Genomic DNA, 22326 nt, shown 5'->3' on the forward strand with positions numbered 1-22326 from the left:
TATCCGCGATCTCGTTCTTTCGGTCATGACCCATCCTTCATGACCATAGGTGAGGGTAGGAACGAAAATGGCCCGGTAGACAGAGAGCTTTGCCTTCTGGCTCAGCTCCCTTTTCGTCACAACGGTGCGGTAAAGCGACTGCAGTACTGCTCCCGCTGCTCCGATTCTCCGGCCCATCTCACGCTCCATTGTTCCCTCACTCGAGAACAAGACCCCGAGATACTTGAACTCCTTCACTTGGGGTAAGGACTCATTCCCTACTTGGAGTGGACAGTCCATCGGTTTCCTGCTGAGAACCATGGCCTCAGATTTGGAGGTGCTGATCCTCATCCCAGCCGCTTCACACTCGGTTGCGAACCGATCCAGTGAGTGCTGAAGGTCGCAGACCGATGAAGCCATAAGAACCACATCATCTGCAAAGAGCAGTGGTGCAATCCTTAGTCCACCGAACTGCAGACCCCCTCCCCCATGACTACGCCTCGAAATCCGATACATGTATATTACAAACAGGATTGGTGACAAAGCGCAGCCCTGGCGGAGGCCAACCCTCACCGGAAATGGGTCCGACTTACTGCCGAGGACCCGGACACAGCTCTCGCTTTGGGAGTACAGAGATTGAATGGCCCTGAGTAGAGACCCCCTCACCCCATACTCCCGCAGCACCTCCCACAATAACTCGGTCATACGCCTTCTCCAAGTCTACAAAACACATGTAGACCGGATAAGCGTATTCCCAGGCCCCCTCCAGGATCCTTGCGAGAGTAAAAAGCTGATCCGTCGTTCCACGACCAGGACGAAATCCGCATTGTTCCTCCTCAATCTGAGGTTCGACAATCGGCCTGACCCTCCTTTCTAGTACCTTAGAGTAAACTTTCCCGGGGAGGCTGAGTAGTGTGATGCCTCTGTAATTGGCACACACCCTCTGATCCCCCTTTTTAAAAAGGGGAACCACCACCCCGGTCTGCCACTCCTTCGGTACTGTTTCCGACTTCCACGCAATGTTGATGAGACGTGTCAACCATGACAGTCCCTCAACACCCAGAGCCTTCAGCATTTCACACCTAATTCAGCATAAAGTCTTGGATTTTTTACATTAGCTGCAGTTTTATCAGCTGTTGGTCTTTTGTTTCAGAGGGAGAGCTGAAGAGAATCAGACAGCCAAATGACCTCAGACGGAAAAATCTAATTCTAATTTCCCTTTGAAGATATCAACTCGGTCTCCCACTGATACTTTGACACTTATTATTGCCTAAAAAAAATACATTTTAACAATTTGGCCGAATATAAAATAGATACTGTCTTGATATGTGATTTAGAGTATGTGTCATGTTCATGTGAGGAATCTCTCTGATTTGTGTCTCCTATTTTCATCAAAGGGGGAGCCTGTAAATAAAGAAGATATATTTGTTGCTGTGAAAACGTGTAGGAAGTTTCACAGTGAAAGAGGTAAGTCACACTCCCGTGCTCACAAAATCTGCCAAAGATACACAATTTACCTTTAAATGGCTCATGCTTTTGACCTGTTGTTTCACTTAATGGATTCGCTTCACCTGTGACACCATAATTAAGCTTTAATTATTATACGATTACGTCTGAAAGGATTTGAAAGTAGGCCTATTTAATTTAAACCTTGAAGTTCATAATTGCATGCACTTCTCGACACTGGAAAATCCTCCGACAATCCTGCAGATGTTTAAAAAATCTACTACTTCTGTTAAGCTGTTTATTTGCAAGCTCTGATGGTGTCACGGCCTGGCTCTTGGCCATAACAAAAGCGTGGAAAGGACAAGATATAAGAAAATATATTTATTACAATAACCCAACGTTAACACAAAAGCTACCCCAATGTGATGTGTTAATCAGTAAGATCAGTAGTGTAGATGTGGGTGTGTGAACGTGGTGTGGTGCGAGGTGTTTGAATGCCAAAACTAATGTAAAGGTAAAACAGAAGCATAAACGAAGTAGCTGCTCTCCCAAAACAGGTCCTCAGCGGAGAGAACGATCGAGACTCTGGCTCAGGCCTTTTACTCGTCCGGTACCGGCAGCCAGGTGTCCTCAATCAACGCTGACACAGGCAAAGGGAGAACATTAAAGGGCCATAAACACACAACAGGCGATAGTAAAGCAGGGGTCGTCACAATGTCAATAACCTATCTACATTGAATCTTCTTATAACCTGATAAAAATGTAGCAGGTTCAGTCGATATATCAAATTGCGGATTCCTTTCAGAGGGAACAGAGAAATGGTGCACTACATTCAAAGAGTGGCGCTCAAAAGTAATTGCACAAATTACCCTAATTACCATTTCATCTGGCAAGCTGCCATTATCCGTTTCAAATGCAGACAAGATGGAAATGGATATTTGATTTCTATTTCAACCTTAGATCAATAAGAAATGGAAATGCAACAGTCTTTTAATACATTAAATGTCTCTATCACAAAGTGTTAAGGCTATTTTAAACTTCAGTAATGATTATATGAAGTAATACAAAAACAATCATACCACACTGATTCGAGGCCGTGGAAACATGCAGTCACTTAGATATAAAATACAGTTCATATAAAAATAAGGTCAACAATCTGATGTGGTCCCAGAGATATCTCCTTTTTCTTTTCACGGTAGTTCATAGAATTTATATTACTGAGGCAATATGAAAGATTCAACTTTTATAACTAAGTTTAATTATTGGGTACCTTAATACGGCAACAAAAAATAACTAGGAAACAGAGGTTTCCCATTATTACTTCACTAACGGTTTCACTAAAATAAGTAGTACATTTACATATCTCTTTTTTTTGTATTTCTTTTAACAATAAATTCTTTCAACTGTTTTCAAAACGGCATGAGCGTTTACTTTACCAGTATTCTGATATTTAGCTAAACTAATGTTTTCTTTTTTACTAATGTTTCACCATACGTATGTTGGGTTTTGTTCTAAGATGTGTAGGATGCATTTTGTCTGTTTTTTAAACCACTCTAACACCTATTGATTGGGACAGCAGACCCTCATCTGCATGAGATTCTTTCATTTGAAGCTTGGTTTTCATTTATTTCAATGCGCTTATATTAAAAAGCATTATGATAGTTGGAGCTAAACTGGCCTTGAGCGGCAGGTAAGGTCAGCCAACTCAACTTTTCAGTTTGATTCTTTCATTGCCACTCTAATTCACTTTTGTTGATTTATGAGAGATGAACACAGCCTGGAGCTGCTGCTGCAGATCTCTGGTTCTTCTTTCTTTCCCAGCCCGCATACACTCTCTGCTCGACATCCCAGAAACTAATCACAAAACCTGCAGCACTCATCAGTCAGATCCCAATCAAATCTATGGGAAATCTCGACTAAAGAAGAAAAAAACGGCTGGTCGTCTTGGGCTTTCTGTTGATTGAAATTCCTCAAATGACAAACTGAATCATTGTCCTACAAATAATGACTCGTTGCCTATTTTCAATCTTAAATCTTATGATTTATGTCTTTAGAACCCTTGCTAATATAATATTTATTTTTTTAAAACAGACCAAAACATAAGAGAAACCATATATTGCAATAAATATGCTTATTTGCTCAGGGAAGTGAACACAGCACAGAACCAAAGTTATGTTTGTTGTGAAACTTTGTGAACAGTGAACACTATTGATTTGTGTCTCTGTTGCTCTAGTTCCAGTGATAAAGAAGACCTGGGAAAAGGATGCCTTCTTTTTAGAGTACTACAGTGACCATGCCGACCCAGCCATACCAACCATTAATTTAGGAGTTCCAAACACAGAAAGAGGTAAGTGCCACTTTTATTTTGTTAAATAAAGAAAAGATCAAGGCGTTGTCGGAATATCTTTGTATCATCCTAGAATTGAATCTATTAATGATTTAAAATGTTGCCAGCATTATTTTATTCAATCTGGATATATGTTGTCATATTCCATACCTAGCAACAGACTCAGCCAACCTCTTTATGCATGCTATGATGTTCTCCCACACATAACATACTGCCTAACAAGCTGGTTATGAGCAAGCCAGACAACTCTGAAACTAAATCAGGTATTTCACAAACAGACACTTGCCTGAAACGCCAATAACTTTCATATTTTTGTTATTTTGTTTTGTTGCACACAAAGACAAGACATCAATGCAAGCCAAAACCTTTAATTTTATAACAAAATAGCAGGTTATTTAATTTTTTGTCTTGCACAAGATATTCACTAACAACAACAAGGTTCACTTTTTGAAGCGCAACTCAACTTTTATAGTCATCCTGCCAAAAGCAATCAACAAAAACGTAATGTTATTTAACTCAACAATTCTTATGGCTGCAGACAAATAGTCAAACAGCAAGTGAACCTATCTAATTTTCATCTAGCTCACACAACAAAGGTGTCCAGACAAAAGTACAGTTCATTAATTTGTATATGATTGTTCCACACTTTCCAGATGATTGCCTCATCTTTATAGTTTAACAGGGGCTTGAACCTCCCACAATGAGTCAGTATATTATTTGAAAGGATGGTAGTGGTAGGAAAGCCAGAGCAACTACCAGTGGTCTGTGTCCTGGAACATGTTCCTGTTGAGTGAAGAGCATCACCTAACCTTTAAACATAAACTGAAGAGATCTCTAAAGCAAAGCAAACCTTATGTCACCATGGTTACATACTCATTGTTTTTAAATATCTGCTCTTTTTGTTATATTCTTTTGTATTTTATTATATTGTGTTGTATCATATTGTGTGGTTATGTGCTTTACTGTACTGCTTGCTGAGGCATTGTATCGATACTACTACAGATATAAATTGGGTCATTAGCTAACCCTGGCATATGTACATTGAGGTGGAAACTGAATGTTGATTAATGTGCACTGTCCCTGGTAAATAAATAAATATGCTAAACTCCTTCAGCCTCAACATCACAAACAGGCCTTGGATAATGCTGCAGGGTCAGCTGAGCTACATAGAAAAATACAATGTGTATTACTAAAGTGGAGATTTTACCCAATTATGTTGGGATTCCTTAACTGTATGATACCGAGATATTTTTGAAACTATTGCATGATTATTTTATTTGTTTTCAGAATAATTCCGAGGTGATAAATGTGTCAGGGCCGTCTGTTTGTTTTGGATGTGAGGAGCTTATCGCCAAATGAGAGATATAAACGGCACATTTACTCACAACGTGATTGGCCAACATCCCCTGCTGATTTCAACAGACTGTAGAACTGTCAGTATTCGATGATATGCTTGCTTGAGATATTATTTTCCCTAAGATTTGGTGAAAATCTGTCATTTTCATACGTTTGCTAGAGTAACTGCTGGGTCCATCTTTACTAACGTCGTAGCTAGGCCAAGTGTAATTTTATTAAAAAGTACTGGTCAATTTGTGACTATGCAAGACAAGGCAAGTTTATTTATATAGCACTTTTCAACACAAGGCAATTCAAAGTGCTTTACAAAAAATGAAAGACATTAAGAAAATGGCATTTAAAATCAGTCATTAAAAAGAAAAGCTAATAAAAGAAACATTAAAAGAAAAAATACATGGATAAAAGTTACAGTGCAGTCTAAGATATGAATAGTTCAATTAAAAGCAGCGACAAAAAGAAAAGTCTTCAGCCTGGATTTAAAAGTAGTAAGAGTTGTAGCGGACCTGCAGGTTTCTGGGAGTTTGTTCCAGATATTTGGAACATAATAACTGAACGCTGCTTTACCATGTTTAGTTCTGACTCTGGGGACAGAAAGCTGACCAGTCCCTGAAGACCTGAGATATCTGGATGGTTCATAATTTAGCAGGAGGTCAGAAATGTATTTTGGGCCTAAACCATTCAGTGCTTTATAAACCAGCAGCAATATTTTGAAATCTATTCTTTGACACACAGGAAGCCAGTGTAAAGACTTCAGAACAGGAGTGATGTGATCCACTTTCTTAGTGTTAGTGAGGACTCGAGCAGCGGCGTTCTGAATCAGCTGCAGCTTTCTAATAGATGTTTTAGTGAGACCTGTAAAGACACCATTGCAGTAGTCGAGTCTACTGAAGATAAAAGCATGGACAAGTTTTTCCAAATCCTGCTGTGACATTAGTCTTTTAATCCTAGATATCTTCTTTAGGTGATAGTAGGCTGATTTAGTAACTGTTTTAATGTGACTGTTGAAACTCAGGTCAGAGTCCATGACTACACCTAGATTTCTGGCTCTATCTGTTGTTTTGAACATTGCAGATTGAAGCTCAGCGCTAACTTTTATACGTTCTGCATCCAGTCATTGATTTGTTCAATGCACTTACTCAGTGTTTGAATTGGAGCATAGTCTCCTGGTGAAATTGTTACGTAATTTGTGTGTCATCCGCATAGCTATGGTAACTTATTTTGTTGTTCTTCATTATCTGAGCCAGTGGTAGCATGTAGATGTTAAAGAGAAGAGGCCCCAAGATGGAGCCTTGAGGAACCCCACATGTCATATTTGTCAACTCAGATTTGTATTTACCTATAGAAACAAAGTTGTTTCTGTCCTTTAAGTAGGATTCAAACCAATTTAGAACTGTTTCCGAAAGTCCCACCCAGTTTTCCAGTCGGTCTAGTAATATGCTGTGGTCAACAGTGTCAAACGCAGCACTGAGATCTAATAAAACTAACACTGAAGTTCTGCCACTGTCTGTGTTTAAGTGGATGTCATTAAAAGACCTTTACAAGAGCAGTCTCAGTGCTGTGGTTTGGACGAAAGCCTGACTGGAACACATCGAAACAACTATTTAAATGCAAGAAATTACTCAACTGTTGAAAAACAACTTTTTCAATGATTTTACCTAGAAATGGGAGGTTTGATATGGGCCTGTAATGTTTCAAATCATTTCTATGCTTTCTTGGCACAAATAAGATGATTGATTGATACACGTCCTATTTTAAATTATGAATCAACAGCAAGCAGTTAAACTTAGACCCCGGCCACACGAGGACGAAAACGGCTAAACGCATAGGATTAACGCAAACGCAATCGCAAACAAGCTTCCGTCCACACGCAATAGTTATCTGGATAGTGTCTGCCCACACGAGACCGCTCCGTTTAGCTCCAACCGCTGGAGAAGCTGCAGTACATATGCAGGAGCCTGTACGTGGCGCTGTAACTTCCTCCACAAAAGCAGCGAAGAAGCATGGTTGCCCTTCTGTTTATTCTCCGCGGTGGGGGGCCGAGGGAACCGGGCAGAGTTTTTCGCCAGTCAACGTGTATTAAAGTTTAAATCTTCCGACAAAATTATAAAAGTGCCGGTCAAAGGTCTTCTTTGTTATTTATTGAGCTTTAAAACAAATGAATAACGAATCTATATAATATAATAATAAAATACACGGAGCCTCTCTTTTCCTCCCTCTCTTCGGACAGCGCCAGTGTCTGTCTCATGCAGCAGCTGATCCAGTAATGAGTGACCCAGCTGACAGTAAAAAATAAAAATATTTATATCTAGTTTAGGTAGTTTGAGAGGTAATTAAAATAGCTAAGGGTGATGATCGGACTTGAAGTGTGTGTTTTACTCCGCATCACAGCGGGAGGAGCTGCAGGTAAGCAGAGCTGCGTGTCTCCGTCCTGTCAGATTAGACTTCACTCGCGTTTAGGTCCATATCGAGAGAAAGATAAATAATCTGAATTCAGTGTTCAGTTTACTTTGACGCGGGGGTGAGCAGCAGAGGCGGGGCTATTGCCTCATCATTATCAGAAAATTATCGTATAGGGCGTACACACAGAGCCGTTGGACCCCCCAGAGCGTTGCGTATGCCGTTCTATCCACCTTGGGACCCGTTATCGTTTACGCAGTCGTTTAGTGCCGTATTCGGTCCTCCTCGTGTGGCCGAACGGTCTATATGACACTAAACAGTAACGCAAACGACAGTTTTCGTCCTCGTGTGGCCGGGGCATTAGACAGCATAATGGCAGAGAACAGCTGGCCTGTCAAGGTTATACAATCGGCCTAAGACCTGTCAAGCTCACTGGTTTTATGGGGCGGTAATGTGCTTGAACATTTCTTGGCCAGGAGCAGTTTTTTCCTTGGTCTTGCCATCACCGTTTGGTTTCCAGGCAACAAGAGTAGACACCAGAAACCGAGTCATAACCACAACTTAAAATTACAACTTTTCATTAATACACTTTTTTTGTACATACAAAATAAGCAATCAAACTTATTTAGACAGAGCCATGCTAGTAGCAGTATGCTGTTTGTAAACACAGATCATTTAAAGTCTGTCTATTCTCCCCCTGCTCAACGAATAAGCGAGAGAGAGAGCAGCAAGGTGAAAAGAGCTCGAGTTGTGAATAAGAGAAATAAAACATAATTTTTTCAATAGTTTAACTGCGGTTACATTCCATAGCACACTAAACACAACCAAAGAATGGTAAATGTACCAGATTTTGAATAAATGAGGCAAGTTCTTCAGCCTGCTGTGTCTGCAGCTTTATACAGTCTATCTATGGCATGGGTCGGCAACAGGCGGCCCATTGTTGGCCCGCCAGCAATAATATTTGGCCCGTAATTTTGAGAATAAAAAATAAAATATTATTTTGAGATTTTTTTTGTACAACATAGGACCGACAGTCGCACATCAGGGTTTCCGTTAGCCGCCGATCGATCGGCCGCCGGTCATTATCGGCCGATATTCACTCTTAATAGTTTGATCGGTGCTCTCTATAAAGGCCGATCAGAAGAGCTGGATCTGATCGATATGGTCATAAACGCGAGTGAAGTATAACCGGACCCGAGAGAGAGATCAGATCAGCTGCTGAGTCTGACGGAGACACGCAGCTCTGCATTATCACCTGAAGCCCCGCCCACTGTTTAGCGAGCTGCATGAGAAACTGACGGGCTGTCAGGAGAGAGAGGGAGGGAGAGGGGAAAAGAGAGCATCCGTTTCTCCCGTGTTATTATTCAAAGTTAATGTAAACTTTTGAATAATGTACGTCTTCATCTACTACAAGTAGTTTGTTTGAATGTAATGATGATGTTTTTTGTTGTTTGTGGAATCATTTATTGAAAAATGAATCTGAACTTTTCGATCTGTAACGATTATAAACTGAAGCAATATAAAAATGAGCCCCATTAACTGAGTTTTAAACATCAGCATATCCTGTCATAGTCCGGTGATTACCTGCTAACGGAAACTCTGCTACATGATTCTTATTATTATTATTGAAACATGACCAGTGAGTTTCAAATTTTGTCCGGTAAAATTCTGTCCCGACATATCCGCTTACATTCATAATGTCAGCGGAGGGAGGGGAAGCGGCGCTGTGGAAGAGCAGAGTGGCGATGAGAGCTGTCATCTTCCCTTTACAAGCTTCAAACATGTATTTATCGTGTGATTTTGGAAATGAAAATTTCATATTCTGAAATCCAAGACTTTGTTTATTTAAAATCAAACAAAACACCCGAACCCCGAAAAACTAGTTTTTTTACGCAAATCCACGTTTATTTTGAAATGAGCCGTTGCGACTTTCGACTGATTTCGATAGAGCGGTCACATATGGCAAATGTGTGGTTGTGGGGAACCAGGTCAATTAAAGTACATATTTAACTATTAAATACATTGAGTTTGAGTAAAATACTTGGTTACTGATTAATTTAGGTTATAATATATTAAATTGCAAAGCAAAACTGCTGTAATTGATTTATTTTGTCCTTTGGTATTTTTTAAAGGTTTTCAACCTGAAAGAATCCTAATGTGTCCTTGAAAAGTTGAAATAAAGAAAAGGAACAAGGATTCCAGTTGTCCATGCGTCCTCTGTTGCCCCTCAAGCCTCTCAAATGTGGGCAAACACTCAAATAAATGCCAAAAACCCAGAGAACTTGACAATACTTATCAGAATAAAAGTATGTTAAATAACACTGCTACCATAACTCTACTTTACTCAGTGGAGGCTCGTCCATTGAGGAAAGGGAGGACCATCCTCCCTAAAATTTCAGAGAAAAATAAACTTTGAAGAGAACAATAAATAGGCTACACCTCAATTTAAAAGATAAGTCTGTTAAAATACAGATAATAGCCCTGGCTTTGGGACTGAAATGGGGCTAGAGAGGACGAGCCTCCCTTTGGGCGGGTCTAGCCAGAGGCTCTGGATTGGGTGCCTATATCATCAGTGAACCACTCAGCGGATCTGACTGCGCATCAGTGTTGATGGAGGGTTATCAGCGATATCAGAGTTTTTTCTGAACCGGGGAACAGGGGCGCTGCACCCTCTTACCAAAATCAATTCCTTGAATTAGGCTTTGATTATGTTCTGGCCCGCCATCTTGCGGCTCAGCAAAAAATTGGCCCAAGGCCAAACTTACTTGCCTACCCCTGGTCTATGGTGTGCATGCATGTGGTTAAATACTGCACAACAGTAACATATTTTTAGTGATGTTCTCTATTCCTTCAAATTTAGAGAACCTCATTTACAATTCTAGACAAGATCTCTAGTGTTATCATCAATATTGGAACTGCAGTTTGAAAAAGTATGTCAAATGATGCACAATCCCTCTTTGATGTTTTGATTTCATGTTATGGTGCACCACACAAAACACATCTTATAGGAACAAGCTGATGAAACCGTATGGAAGAATTTTTTACATCTACCCAAAAGTAAGTTGAAAATAGGTAGAAGAACCAATAGTTTACTGTTCCCTTGCCTTGAGAAGATGCACCTGGCAACAAAGCCCACTGGTTCCCACTGTAGGTGTCGCGGGTATGGCCCTTCAGGAGGGAAAACTCTGCTCGATCTGAGAGCCGACATCCGTCGGGAGAAGCTTAACCCCAACAACATCCTTAAGCTTCTTCTGAGGGAGATGCTGGATGCTAGAGATGAATAATTTATGATAATCAGACACATGTACGAAAACATGTAATGGAGTGTCAGACCACTCAAAGCTATCCAGGGGAGTTTTTAAAGACAGTGGTAGCTCTCTGCAGCCTCCTGGTTCCCTGAGCCAGAACCCATTTGGGCTGACATTATTTTACAGTCTGATGGCTGTCGGCACAAAACAGCACCTCAGACCTCTCATGTTGCACATAATGGGATGATGCATTGGCTGCTTTCAGCAAACTGTAGGAGGGGTGAGGGGTTGTTGTTCGAAAGAGTCTGGTTTAGTCTCCAGCCTTCCCTCAGTTACTGACTCCAGGCAGCTCAGCTATTTAACAAGGGACTCCTTTGCATAGAGGCAGGGAAGGATGCAAACTTACATCAGCTCTCTTAAAAATGTAGACTTATCTGCTGTAAAGCTGAGACTCGCCAAGAATGAAAATCGACCTTATCTCGTAAAGTTACTGTGTTATCCGTTCAGTTTGTTGTTGATATGCAACCCCCGTACTTGAGGGCCGCCTTGTCTCCACCACCTCTTCGTCGGGGATAGTGACAGGTCCCAGTGGCTTCTTGCTTTGTAACAAATTCTCTAGCATCTACTTTGCCTTCCTGACACTGAAGTGCAGATAGTTCTTGCACCAACTGTCAAAGTTACTACTGTACCCTCGCTGGAGTCTTTTCATTAGATGATTTTAAACTTAAATGTAAATGAGAAATAGCCACAAAGAAAGTTTGATCAGGTTTCTGAAGATGCTTTTCACCCCAGCTAAAATCTGATTTCAAACCAATTAAACGTCTCACTCGGACTACATTTAGTTGGTTTGTGAAGAGCATGAGGATGTGGTTTGCATTTTGTTCAGCCTAGTCCTTGTCATATTCTGACAACAAAATGCCCCCGGTAAATGCAAATGTGTTTTGTTACATGATTGCAGCAACCACTACATCCTGGCATCCTGATGCATCTCATCATAACGGCACAACAACTTAAAATGGCATAATAAAAAGGAAGGTCACAGTACAATCAGCTAGGCTACCACTGTGCTGCTCATCATATAATGCAGCAATTATTTTTTATTGTTTTTACTTGGGCCAATTTTGGCTGAAACCTGCCTACTCTTTCTTCTTTTTTCAAAACTTAAAAGACCTTGATTTTAAAACATCAAAACAACTGTCAAACTTGGCATGACGAGAACAATGACATGCTAACTGATTGTATCATACAGTGAATGACTACTTAGGGGTTACACATAGGTGGAAACATTTTAATTCAATGTGGTATAGTTTTAAAATAAATGTTCTACCTAAAAGAGCACATGGTTTATATTTCATTGTATTGACTGAATGGTGTTTAAATTGTCTAGTTCAGATTTCGGAAACACTACTGATTATAATAGGCCCCAGTACAATATTGCTGTCTGACACCCAACCAAAAAACATTATAGGTATTACGTTTTTTATGATATGATATGGTATAGCTATGAAAACCACAAAATCTTCCCAGTTTACGAGGTGGAGGTATAGCGACTGTTACATTATTTCTTTAAAAATCTATCTATTAACTGACTGATTGTTGCAGCTGTAGTTGATAACGGAAAGATAATTAACTGTCATCTGTTAATTACACTAAGGAAAGGAACATTATTTGTATATTATGTTCATGATGTTCTCCCTCCGTGCGACAGATACCAGGGTCAAGGCAAGAAATGACGTGTGCTCCATTCACATTGTGCATACTTCCAAGCTAGCAGCTGGTAATGCCATGTCAACAAAAATCAAGTGGAAGTTGTCTGACTCCTCAAACCTGCTCATTTGCATAACTGGACAGGTTACCTTACTCCGGGTGCCAAGAGTTTAATGGCTTACTCCAGAAAACACTGCAGAATTATTCCAGTATTTTCTGAAGCCAGAGTTTGATCATTCTTTCTCATAGATCATCATGGAGAAAGTGCCTTTTTTTCCCTTCATTTTGCCTTGCACTGCATGCCAGCATTTATTTTTTGGAGACAACAATTAAGTCTTGGAAGTTTGACAGCAATCCACTGTCCATCATCAAGGCAGGGGGTTTTCTCTGGTTTGGTAAGCTGCCAAATACTTAAGCTACCCTCTGTTTGGTAACTATGCATACTGTCAATCAGACAGAGCGCTTAGAATGCAAATATATCCTAAAATACAAACAGTAGGTTTCCTTACAGTGGTTGAAGTCTGATGTCTGATGTCTATCACACTGAAGACACACTACTTCTCTCTGGCCCTCTAGTTAGAGTGGGGTCACGACTCCTGACTGTTCCATGTGTTGCTTTATCTGTTGTGATTTATTGTCTTTTATTGTGATGTAATGTGTTTTTATGTGTTTAAATTACATGTACAGCACTTTGGCTCGACCAAAATCGTTTTTAAATGTGCTCTACAAATAAAATTTGATTTGATTTGATAAAGTAAAGGAGACTATAAGACGACTGACCTTTGATTGAACAGCAACATGAAAACAAGTATCACACTGCGTCTTTAAAAAAAAAATGCATTGCAGTCGGTCACATGGGGATATAATGTAAGCCCCAGGCAACTGTGTTAATCAGATAAGCCTGTATCAAATGGTATACGATAGAGGTCAAACATAAGCATCTGTGCCAAATACCCAAACAATTTTGGATCCATTATCAGACTATAATTCATTCAAAGTCAGGACATACAATCTTTTCTCTCTTTTTGTTCTTATCCTTCCATTTCGTCAAGATAGATGGATTGAAACTATGCATTATACATTACATCAAGAAAAATGACCTAAAGGCTATACTTAAACCATAAAACCCATTATCTTGGTTGCCTTTTAAAAATAAGCTTTCACACCATTCTAAAGTATTTTGGTAATGTTGCTGCAAACTGTGATCATAAGGAAATTTGAAATATGTTAAAAGCTGAAAAGCCTTTCAGTAAAATACAGTATTGAAAATTGAAAGGTAATCTCCACAGAGGTAACAAGTTTTTGATAGTCAAGTGAGTAGAAAGGTGATGCAAGACCTTGAAATTGGAAGTCAAACTTTATCAAGTAAATACTCAAACTATTCATAGTCAAGTTCATGTGGTAGGGTCTCTTTTTCGAGGTGACATTCAAATTATAGAAGATGCATGAAAACATGAACATGGAACCTGCTGCCATGGCCCTGAATGTCACTCACTAACCTCCTCCAACTAGAAATAAGATTACCATGCTTGTCTGGAGATCTGCCTTTGAAACTGCATTTTTGGATTTGATTCCTGTCAGCAGTTCAAGGTGTCCTTACTTATTCTATATTCAGATTCCAGGAAAAAATAACACTGTGGGAGCCTTATAAATAAAACAGTAAGACCTCAGTATTCTTTGTGACGCTTGCCACATGGGATTTTCATGTCTCAGCTCTGAGTCCTGATGGCATGCAGGTATTTGATGACTATATTTCTTTGGGTTCCTTATATTTGTTGTCTACTATCACATCACTTTTTTTATTTCCAGGAGTTGGCAGAACATTTTGTTCCACATGGCAGGCATGTCACATACGGCATACTAAAAATATGATCTTCTAGGTCCATCATACCAAACATACCATATCATTACAGTATATCTTCGGGATGCAAGATTATAGGCAGGGCCGCCCCTGGCCAACTTGGGGCCCCAAGCGACATTGTGAGATGAGCCCCCCCCCCCAACCGACAGGAGTGAACAAATTATTTTTTGGAAACAAGGTTGACTAGTTTGCAAATATAATTCCTGTTTATTATTATTATCAACACTTTTTTATGCAGTGAGGTAAATGGTTGTGCATGTATGTCGTTCAGTATGCGTTTACAGGTGAATACGTCTGCATTTCCTGCCAAATACTAGCCTCAAAAAGATTAAAATATAATTAATGCAAATAAACAACTTCTACTAATAATAATCAATTCAATAATATAAATACTATATTATTTTATTATAATATAGTTGTAATATAGTCAAGACAAAACATGCTTATGACATGCTCAAAAACTGATATTTCTTAAATCTGTATTCAAATGTAGTTCCCTCTGTCAGCAATGTATCAACAACTACACACACATTTCTATCAGTATTTCTCTGTGTTGTGGTTGACATGACTGTTAGGAGTTAAGGGGAGAGGCTGAGCATCACCATGAAATGTGCAAATTGACATAAAAATGAATAAATGGGGAAAAAATGCTCCATGTTTTTTAGGCTGTAAACTTTAACTGTTATGTAAGCCAACTAGACAGACAGTGTATCACTCTTCCTCCTGTACATTAGCAGATAAAAGGCATAACATACTTGAATGAATGGTAAATAAAGAATGCTGGAAATAACTGCATCTCCATTAGCCTGTATGCTCTGCAGAGACTGCCTTCTTCATGTCGTGAATTGCAGCTGATGTTTTAATATGGCAATTGGCAATTTAACTTATACAACATTCGCAAGTTGTACATTTGACTCATACAATAACCCACCTTCGAGTGATGCTCTAGTTTCTTCATGTTTTTTTTTTTTTCCCTCTTGCTTGTGCCGGACTGAAACTGTCTTTTCACCGACATCTCTTCACCTGCACTAGTGGCCGTATCAAAGCCGTGATTGGTCAGATGTCGATTCATTGCAACGGTGTCGGGTTACAGACGTGCTCCCCTTGTCACCTCTCACTCTCGCGTGTCAGCCGGGGGTGCGCGGAGAACTGAGCCGAGAACTGCGCACAGCAGCTGAGGCCCTCTGGGCGGGGCCCCCTGCGCAAGGCGGGGCCCCATGCAGCCTGCGTGATTGGCCTGTAGGGAGGGGCGGCCCTGATTATAGGCACCAGCTTTCTACCTGCACACTAAGCTCGGGACAGCGTGTCCTTGCATTGGGAAGACTTCCTTTAATGCTGTACAATAGGCATCTTACAAAGCTGAATGTGTGACTCTTCTTTGATCACTGAAGTGTCCGCCTACTGTAAAGCCCTGAATGCTTTTGAGATGTCCTTGAGTAGAATACCACTTGTTCAAACTGTATGGTGCTGTTCTCCTCCTTGTTAGGCTTGGATACAGTAGTCCCACTTGTTCCTAAAAGGCTCATATTAAGATAACTTGTGTCCTCTAACAAAATGTTGCTATATTTTGTATATTGTTTTAAAACAGACTAATTATAAGGATTATTTAGTTTATCAGTAAGAGCACAATATCAACACTACCCAGGCGGGATTCCCACATTAGGTATTCATGCTGAAAAATTGATTCACTCTTTAAACTAAACAGAGGAATTAATTGTGACTCTTTGTAAGCTTAACTCCCTTTCAAATTATTTGTGTGTGTGGGTTTTTGTGTATGCAGTCATGTCTGTGGATGTAAATGCCTGCTTATGCAAAGTGTGTTTCTCTTACCGCAAAGGTCATTTATCTTTGTATTCCAGCATAGAGCACATGGTCAATGCGTGATGAAGTCGTCGTACAGGCCAGTATATTGATAGCATGTCTCTGTTTGCAGGCCACTGTGGGAAAACATTTGCAATCCTTCAAAGATTTCTGACCAGCTCTGTCCCAAACACCAAGTGGCTCCTTGTTGTTGACGACGACACACTTATCAGGTATGTTTTCATGTTTCAGAAATGGGTTTTCAAACCGGCGTTTCTTCCCTTTTTTTCAACTGGGACACGGTGTCTGTTTTTTAAATGCCATGCTTTCATTCTTCTTCGACGTTTGAGTGACATGTATTCATACATTTTATAACAGATTCTGCTCACACAGCCATGAAAAGGCTTGCACATCGAAAGAGAGAAATGCTGGAAATGAAGTCATTTAGGGGGAAATTAGTTCTAGAAATATTACCATCCTGTTGAACATCTGAAAAGCTCAGAGCATAAATTCCAGTCCAGCCGGCTTCACTTATATCCGTAAGGTTGCCCCTTCATGTGGAAGCCTCTGGACGTGTTATAGTTCCTGAGGGAGGGCAGTCATTTCAGCTACTAAATGGACAGTTTAATATGTGTGTACCTGCAGAGACGTGTGTGTATAATGATCATGAGTGTATGATGAGTCTGATCTTTGCTTCCTGTAGCCTCTCCAGACTGCAGGTCTTGCTGAGCTGTTACGACCCATCTGAACCCGTGTGTCTGGGGGAGAGGTACGGCTACGGCCTGAGCCAAGGGGGCTACAGCTACATCACGGGAGGTGGAGGGTGAGTTTCATAGCTCAGACGCTCAGGGAATAATGATGAAAGATACAGATGCAACAGAGAGACTATAAAATATGTAATGGAAAACCTGTAATATGTTATTTACAGATATATCATTTAAATTCAGTTTAAAGCTGTGCTGCTCCCTGTGGTTTGCAGGCTGTCTTACAGTAAATATACTCAATAGAAATGTGGAATAAATCACCACAAAATGCAGTAAACAGACGGTCAGTTTATAAGACAAGAGAGGGAGTCATTACTTTATCCTCACACTACAGTATACAAACTGTTGGTTACTGCAAGAAAACATACTGTACACAAATACAAATTCTAAAAGATACTTATTTTCTTATAACAAGTGGACAATAAGTAGAAGTTATATTTCAGCTGTCAGTGCTGCAGCAAAGCTCTCCAACAGATACATCAGTCGATTTGAGTGAGCAGTGTGAGAAACTCTATTCAGGGTTACTTCACTCGCCGTGACACTTAACAGCCCTGCAACTGCCAGTTTTTCTCAAAAGTGATATCTTCTAATAACTGTTTTGAGTGGCAATGAGCAGTTTTTATTTTTGGCAGCTCGAGATTTGTTTCTTCATATATAATTGCATCTCTTTTCAAAGAGATGTCGCATCCTTGTTGTGCAGAGCCACATCTCCCTCACGGCTTGTTTTTCAGTTGTGCTCACTACGCTGCCGCCCTCTTACCGACTGAATAACATAAGCTTAAGATGACAGTTGAAAGACATGCTTATTATTTTCTGGTCATTTCTAACAATAACTCTAAACTGATCATTTACAGCTCAGTTAAATTGTCTGAATGTAGCTGCGTTGTGTATCTGCTCTCTCTGATGTCCCTCTTTGTGTGGCTGCAGTATGGTGTTCAGCAGGGAGGCTGTGGTCCAGCTCCTGAACAGCGGCTGTAAGTGCTACAGCAATGATGCGCCGGATGACATGGTGCTTGGAATGTGCCTCAATGCCATTGGACTTCCTGTCACACACAGTGCTCTTTTCCACCAGGTAGTATTCACAATCTTTCAATACATTCTGTGTGTCCCCGTCTGTGTATTTGTACCTACGGTGGTCATACTGAGTTTTTTTCCCCTCTTTTTTTGGAATGAAAATTCATCACAATATTTCTTTAGCAAAAATATACTGGAAAAGGTTTTTCGGCTTAAGCACTAAAAAACTCAACTGGCCAGTTTCTGATATCAAAGGCATTGCACACTCCCACAGGTGTTTTTTGTTCACGATGCGCTTAAATCTCAGTACTCAGATATCAGGAATTTCTGAGAGCAAACAGAATAAATATGTGGGCTCATGGAATGACTTGCATGTGTATAACTTGCAACTATCCACATCATTGGACATCTCATTGATTTCTGCAGAATTGTTTTTTTAAAGGTTAAAGATATTTTGCAATGACATTTAGGCACTATATAAATTATATATAAGTCTAATTACAATTACAATGGATCCGAATGGGCATCCATGTTGTCAAGTCGGAAGTCAGCTAGTCATACTAGGAAAAGCATGTGTGTATTTATTAGGGCTGTCAAGTTAACGCGTTAATAACGCGTTAACTCAACAACAAAAATTAACGCCACTAATTATTTTAACGCGATTAACACATGTGTATTTTTTTTCCTCGGCCGCCCCGTAGTTTCAGAGCGCATCGAGTTTAAAATACCATCTACAAGCTGATGCTGACAGCCCTGCTCCTGCCGCCCGCTTGTGGCAGACCACACTTCCACGCTCACCGGCAGGCACCGACTGGCTGTTGGGAGGACCGGGAGGGTGTGTGTATGTGTGGCCCGAGCGAGCGAGAGAGAGACCTTACGTGCATTGTTGTTGTTAGCATCTGGTGCTAGCTAGCTGCGCTAACGGATATGGAGCTGTTTAAATGAAAACAGAGGAGCGACATTTCGCCACAACTGCGCCGAGTACTTGACTTTATGCAGGAAGCCAGACAGTGGGACATTGTACGAAAAGTCAGCACACTCAGCACGGATAGTGCGCAACATGATTGCAGCGTCCAGGCAGCTCCCGTTCGAGCATATGCCTTGAGTTGCACATAGCTCCAACGATCCATCACACACACACACACACGCACGTGCGCACGCACACACACACACACACACACACACACCATTTGTATTGTATTATTGTATGAGAGAGGTTCCAGGTTGAATTGAGGCGAATATTTGTAATGTTCAGAGGTTGTTGTGTTTAATATTCATGAGAATATTTGTCATTGTTCAAATGATAATAAACATTAGCATAAAGCATATTTGTCCACTCATATGTTGATAAGAGTATTAAAAACTTGAAAAATATTCCTCTAAGGTACATTTAGAACAGATCAAAAATGTGAGATTAATTTGCGATTAATCGCAATTAACTATGGACAATCATGCGATTAATCGCGATTAAATATTTTAATCGACTGACAGCCCTAGTATTTATACATAACAATACATTAAAGGTGGGGTAGGTAATTTTGGAGAAACCAGCTCGAGTGTGCTAGAATTTGAAAATACACAGCTGGAAAAAATCTGCCACTTCCTTACAGAGCCCCTCCTCCAACACACACGAACTGTATATCTGTAGACTTGGTATGTCTTAAATGTCCGGTTAGGATGTATTAGAACGAAATCTAAATGAAAATTGTAAATAAGCAATCTGTATGTAAAAAAAACACCTGTATGTAAATTGTAAATAAGCCATCTGTATGTCAAATATGTCTTATATGTCTTAAATGACATGATGAATTGGAAATGGGGGACCCTGATGTAAACAAGACGAAAGTCTTTCTCTGGTCTGCATCCCCTTAACAATTGTATGTTTTGAGCTGTACTGTACTGTACCCAATATACAAGCTGTTAATACACTTTTCAATCAATCAATCAAAACGCGCACATGACCAATGAGGGCACGAGATAAGTTTGTGCACAGATGGAAGGCTGACAGGCAGGTCGGTCATCCAGTTACTTTAGCCGGGCTGGCTAAAATGATTGGTCGTGCTTTTTACAGTACTACTATGGCTTCCACAGATGACATTTTTTAATGGATTTTTTGTCAAAGCACTTAAGATATTCATTGCTATCGGGATGGTAAGAGCATTCCATGGAATATAACAAAAAGTGTATCTGGAGCCGGTTTCTGAAACGTACCTACCCCACCTTTAAGCCCCTGTCACACTGTCCCGAAATTGACACCCGATGGACACACGAATATGGAATTGTGAATTTCGCACGAAGATGGCCCCGAACCACACACGAAGGCAACATTTACATTACATTTAAGACATACAACTGCAATGAAAGTACCAAAAACAATTATGTTACAGTACTATGATACTGTACTGATATCTTCAGACTTTGTTCTTTACTTTATCCATCTTTATATGTAGAAAATATTACGTTTTCTCCGTAATGTTGTTTCCAACAACTTCCTGTCAACTCTCCTTCAAAATAATATATGATATCCTTTTTAGTTTCACAGAACACAAATTGGGTTATTTACATAATATGTTTACATGATTTTGTTGTGCAATAAAACAACCCGATGGACACACGATAAAGGAAATGTTCAAATTCGGCTCTGATTGTAGCAACATCTTAAGCCATCGTATGATCGCTGGTGGAGTTTCTCAGGCTAACTTCGTGAGCGGTGGGAAAATCTTTGGCATGCCAAAAAATTGCAGAAGGACCTTGAGAAGGTTCATTTTCGTGTTGAATTTGTGTGTACATTTTGCCCTTCGTAAGGCCATCGTGAGGGCATCTTGTTATCATCGGTGCCATCAGGCATTCGCCCCGATCAGAGTGAAGGCGAATGCCCGATGGCACCGATGATAACACGAAGATGACACGATTCGACAAGATGCCCTCACGAGTGCCTTACGAAGTTGCCGCTCATGAAGTTGCTGCCGGAGCCTGAGAAACTCCACCGGCGGTCATACGATGGCTTAAGATGCCCTCACGAATGGCCCGATCTTGTTACGATCAGAGCCGAATTTGAACATTTCCCTTATCGTGTGTCCATCGGGTGTCAATTTCGGGACAGTGTGACAGGGGCTTTACTGTAACAAGAGCTCTATGCAAGTATCTCAGTAGGTTGTGACAGTGAGCCAGCATGCACAATAACAAAACTGAAGAATCTAAATGGAATTCAGCCATTGTTCATTTAATAACTTCAACATGTTGTGCTTTCCTACTGTGAAATGTCAACCTGCCTTCTGTGAAAAAGTTGTATTTGTTCAACACAGACAGCAGAGTGAGAGTTGTGTCAACCAAAAGACATCAATACCACTCACTGTCTCGATTAGCAGAGATGAGTGAAATCAGCAACATATAGATTTAATCCAAAATGAATGGTTACTCTGTCAATGAATCAGACAATAAAATTAACAAATTGCCTCAACATTTATTCTTGTTTGAATCCCTTTATACAAACAATGGTTCCAGTTGCTCAGTTTTCAGTATGCACTCTCTGTTTCCACATACTCTTTCATGCCTTCATTCTTGCTGCCTGCAGCACTTGCACACAGTCTCTTGTCGCTGCTTCCAGATATAAATTACTGTACTTAATCTTACCTTTCAGGCACGCCCAGAGGACTACGCCAGAGACTTCTTAGCTCACCAGGTGCCCATCTCCTTCCATAAACACTGGAACATCGACCCCATTGCTGTTTTCAACAAATGGCTGAAGGATGACTTGAGGACAAAAGCTGCAGAGGGACTCGATAAAAGCACTAAGACAGAGTTATAAACATTTTAAGCACACAACTAGTGTGTGTGTGTGTGTGTGTGTGTGTGTGTGTGTGTGTGTGTGTGTGTGTGTGTGTGTGTGTGTGTGTGTGTGTGTGTGTGTGTGTGTGTGTGTGTTGTGTGTGTGTGTTGTGTGTGTGTGTGTGTGTGTGTGTGTGTGTGTGTGTGTGTGTGTGTGGTGTGTGTGTGTGTGTGTGTGGTGTGTGTGTGTGTGTGTGTGTGTGTGTGTGGTGTGTGTGTGTGTGTGTGTGTGTGTGTGTGTGTGTGTGTGTGTGTGGTGTCATTGACCTGAAATATTGCCCTTCACAGATGTAAATGTTTTTGTATTGTTGATGTTGTTATTAAGAGGGACCATGTGAGTGTGTGTCCATGACTAAATCTGTGAGTGTCTTCATGACTGAGTTGCATGTTATTTTGGAAATATGCACACAATATGTGTATATTGATATCCTATGAATAATCTCAACCCTACAGAGATCTTCTCTGGGAGATACTGTCTTTTAAAAAAAAATCACTAATGCTGTACAATGTGCTCTATTTTGACATAAAAGTATAAATACTTCAGAACTGTGTGCGTTCGTTTTCATTCGAGGCTTAAAA

General features: G+C 40.3%; 1 protein-coding gene across 1 annotated transcript in view; it reads left to right on the top strand.

The window, feature by feature from the left end:
• The window catches only part of b3glcta (beta 3-glucosyltransferase a), a 69645-nt gene extending 47793 nt beyond the window's left edge, over positions 1-21852 (top strand). The window contains exons 10-15 of the mRNA XM_034207160.1: positions 1377-1446; positions 3659-3772; positions 16275-16374; positions 16845-16964; positions 17833-17977; positions 21560-21852. Of these exons, the coding sequence (XP_034063051.1) occupies positions 1377-1446; positions 3659-3772; positions 16275-16374; positions 16845-16964; positions 17833-17977; positions 21560-21727 (717 nt within the window). The 3' untranslated portion in view covers positions 21728-21852. The remainder of the gene's footprint in view (positions 1-1376; positions 1447-3658; positions 3773-16274; positions 16375-16844; positions 16965-17832; positions 17978-21559) is intronic.
• Positions 21853-22326: the final 474 nt, after the last annotated feature.

This window comes from Gymnodraco acuticeps, unplaced genomic scaffold, assembly GCF_902827175.1.
Source record: "Gymnodraco acuticeps unplaced genomic scaffold, fGymAcu1.1, whole genome shotgun sequence".
Taxonomy (NCBI): domain Eukaryota; kingdom Metazoa; phylum Chordata; class Actinopteri; order Perciformes; family Bathydraconidae; genus Gymnodraco; species Gymnodraco acuticeps.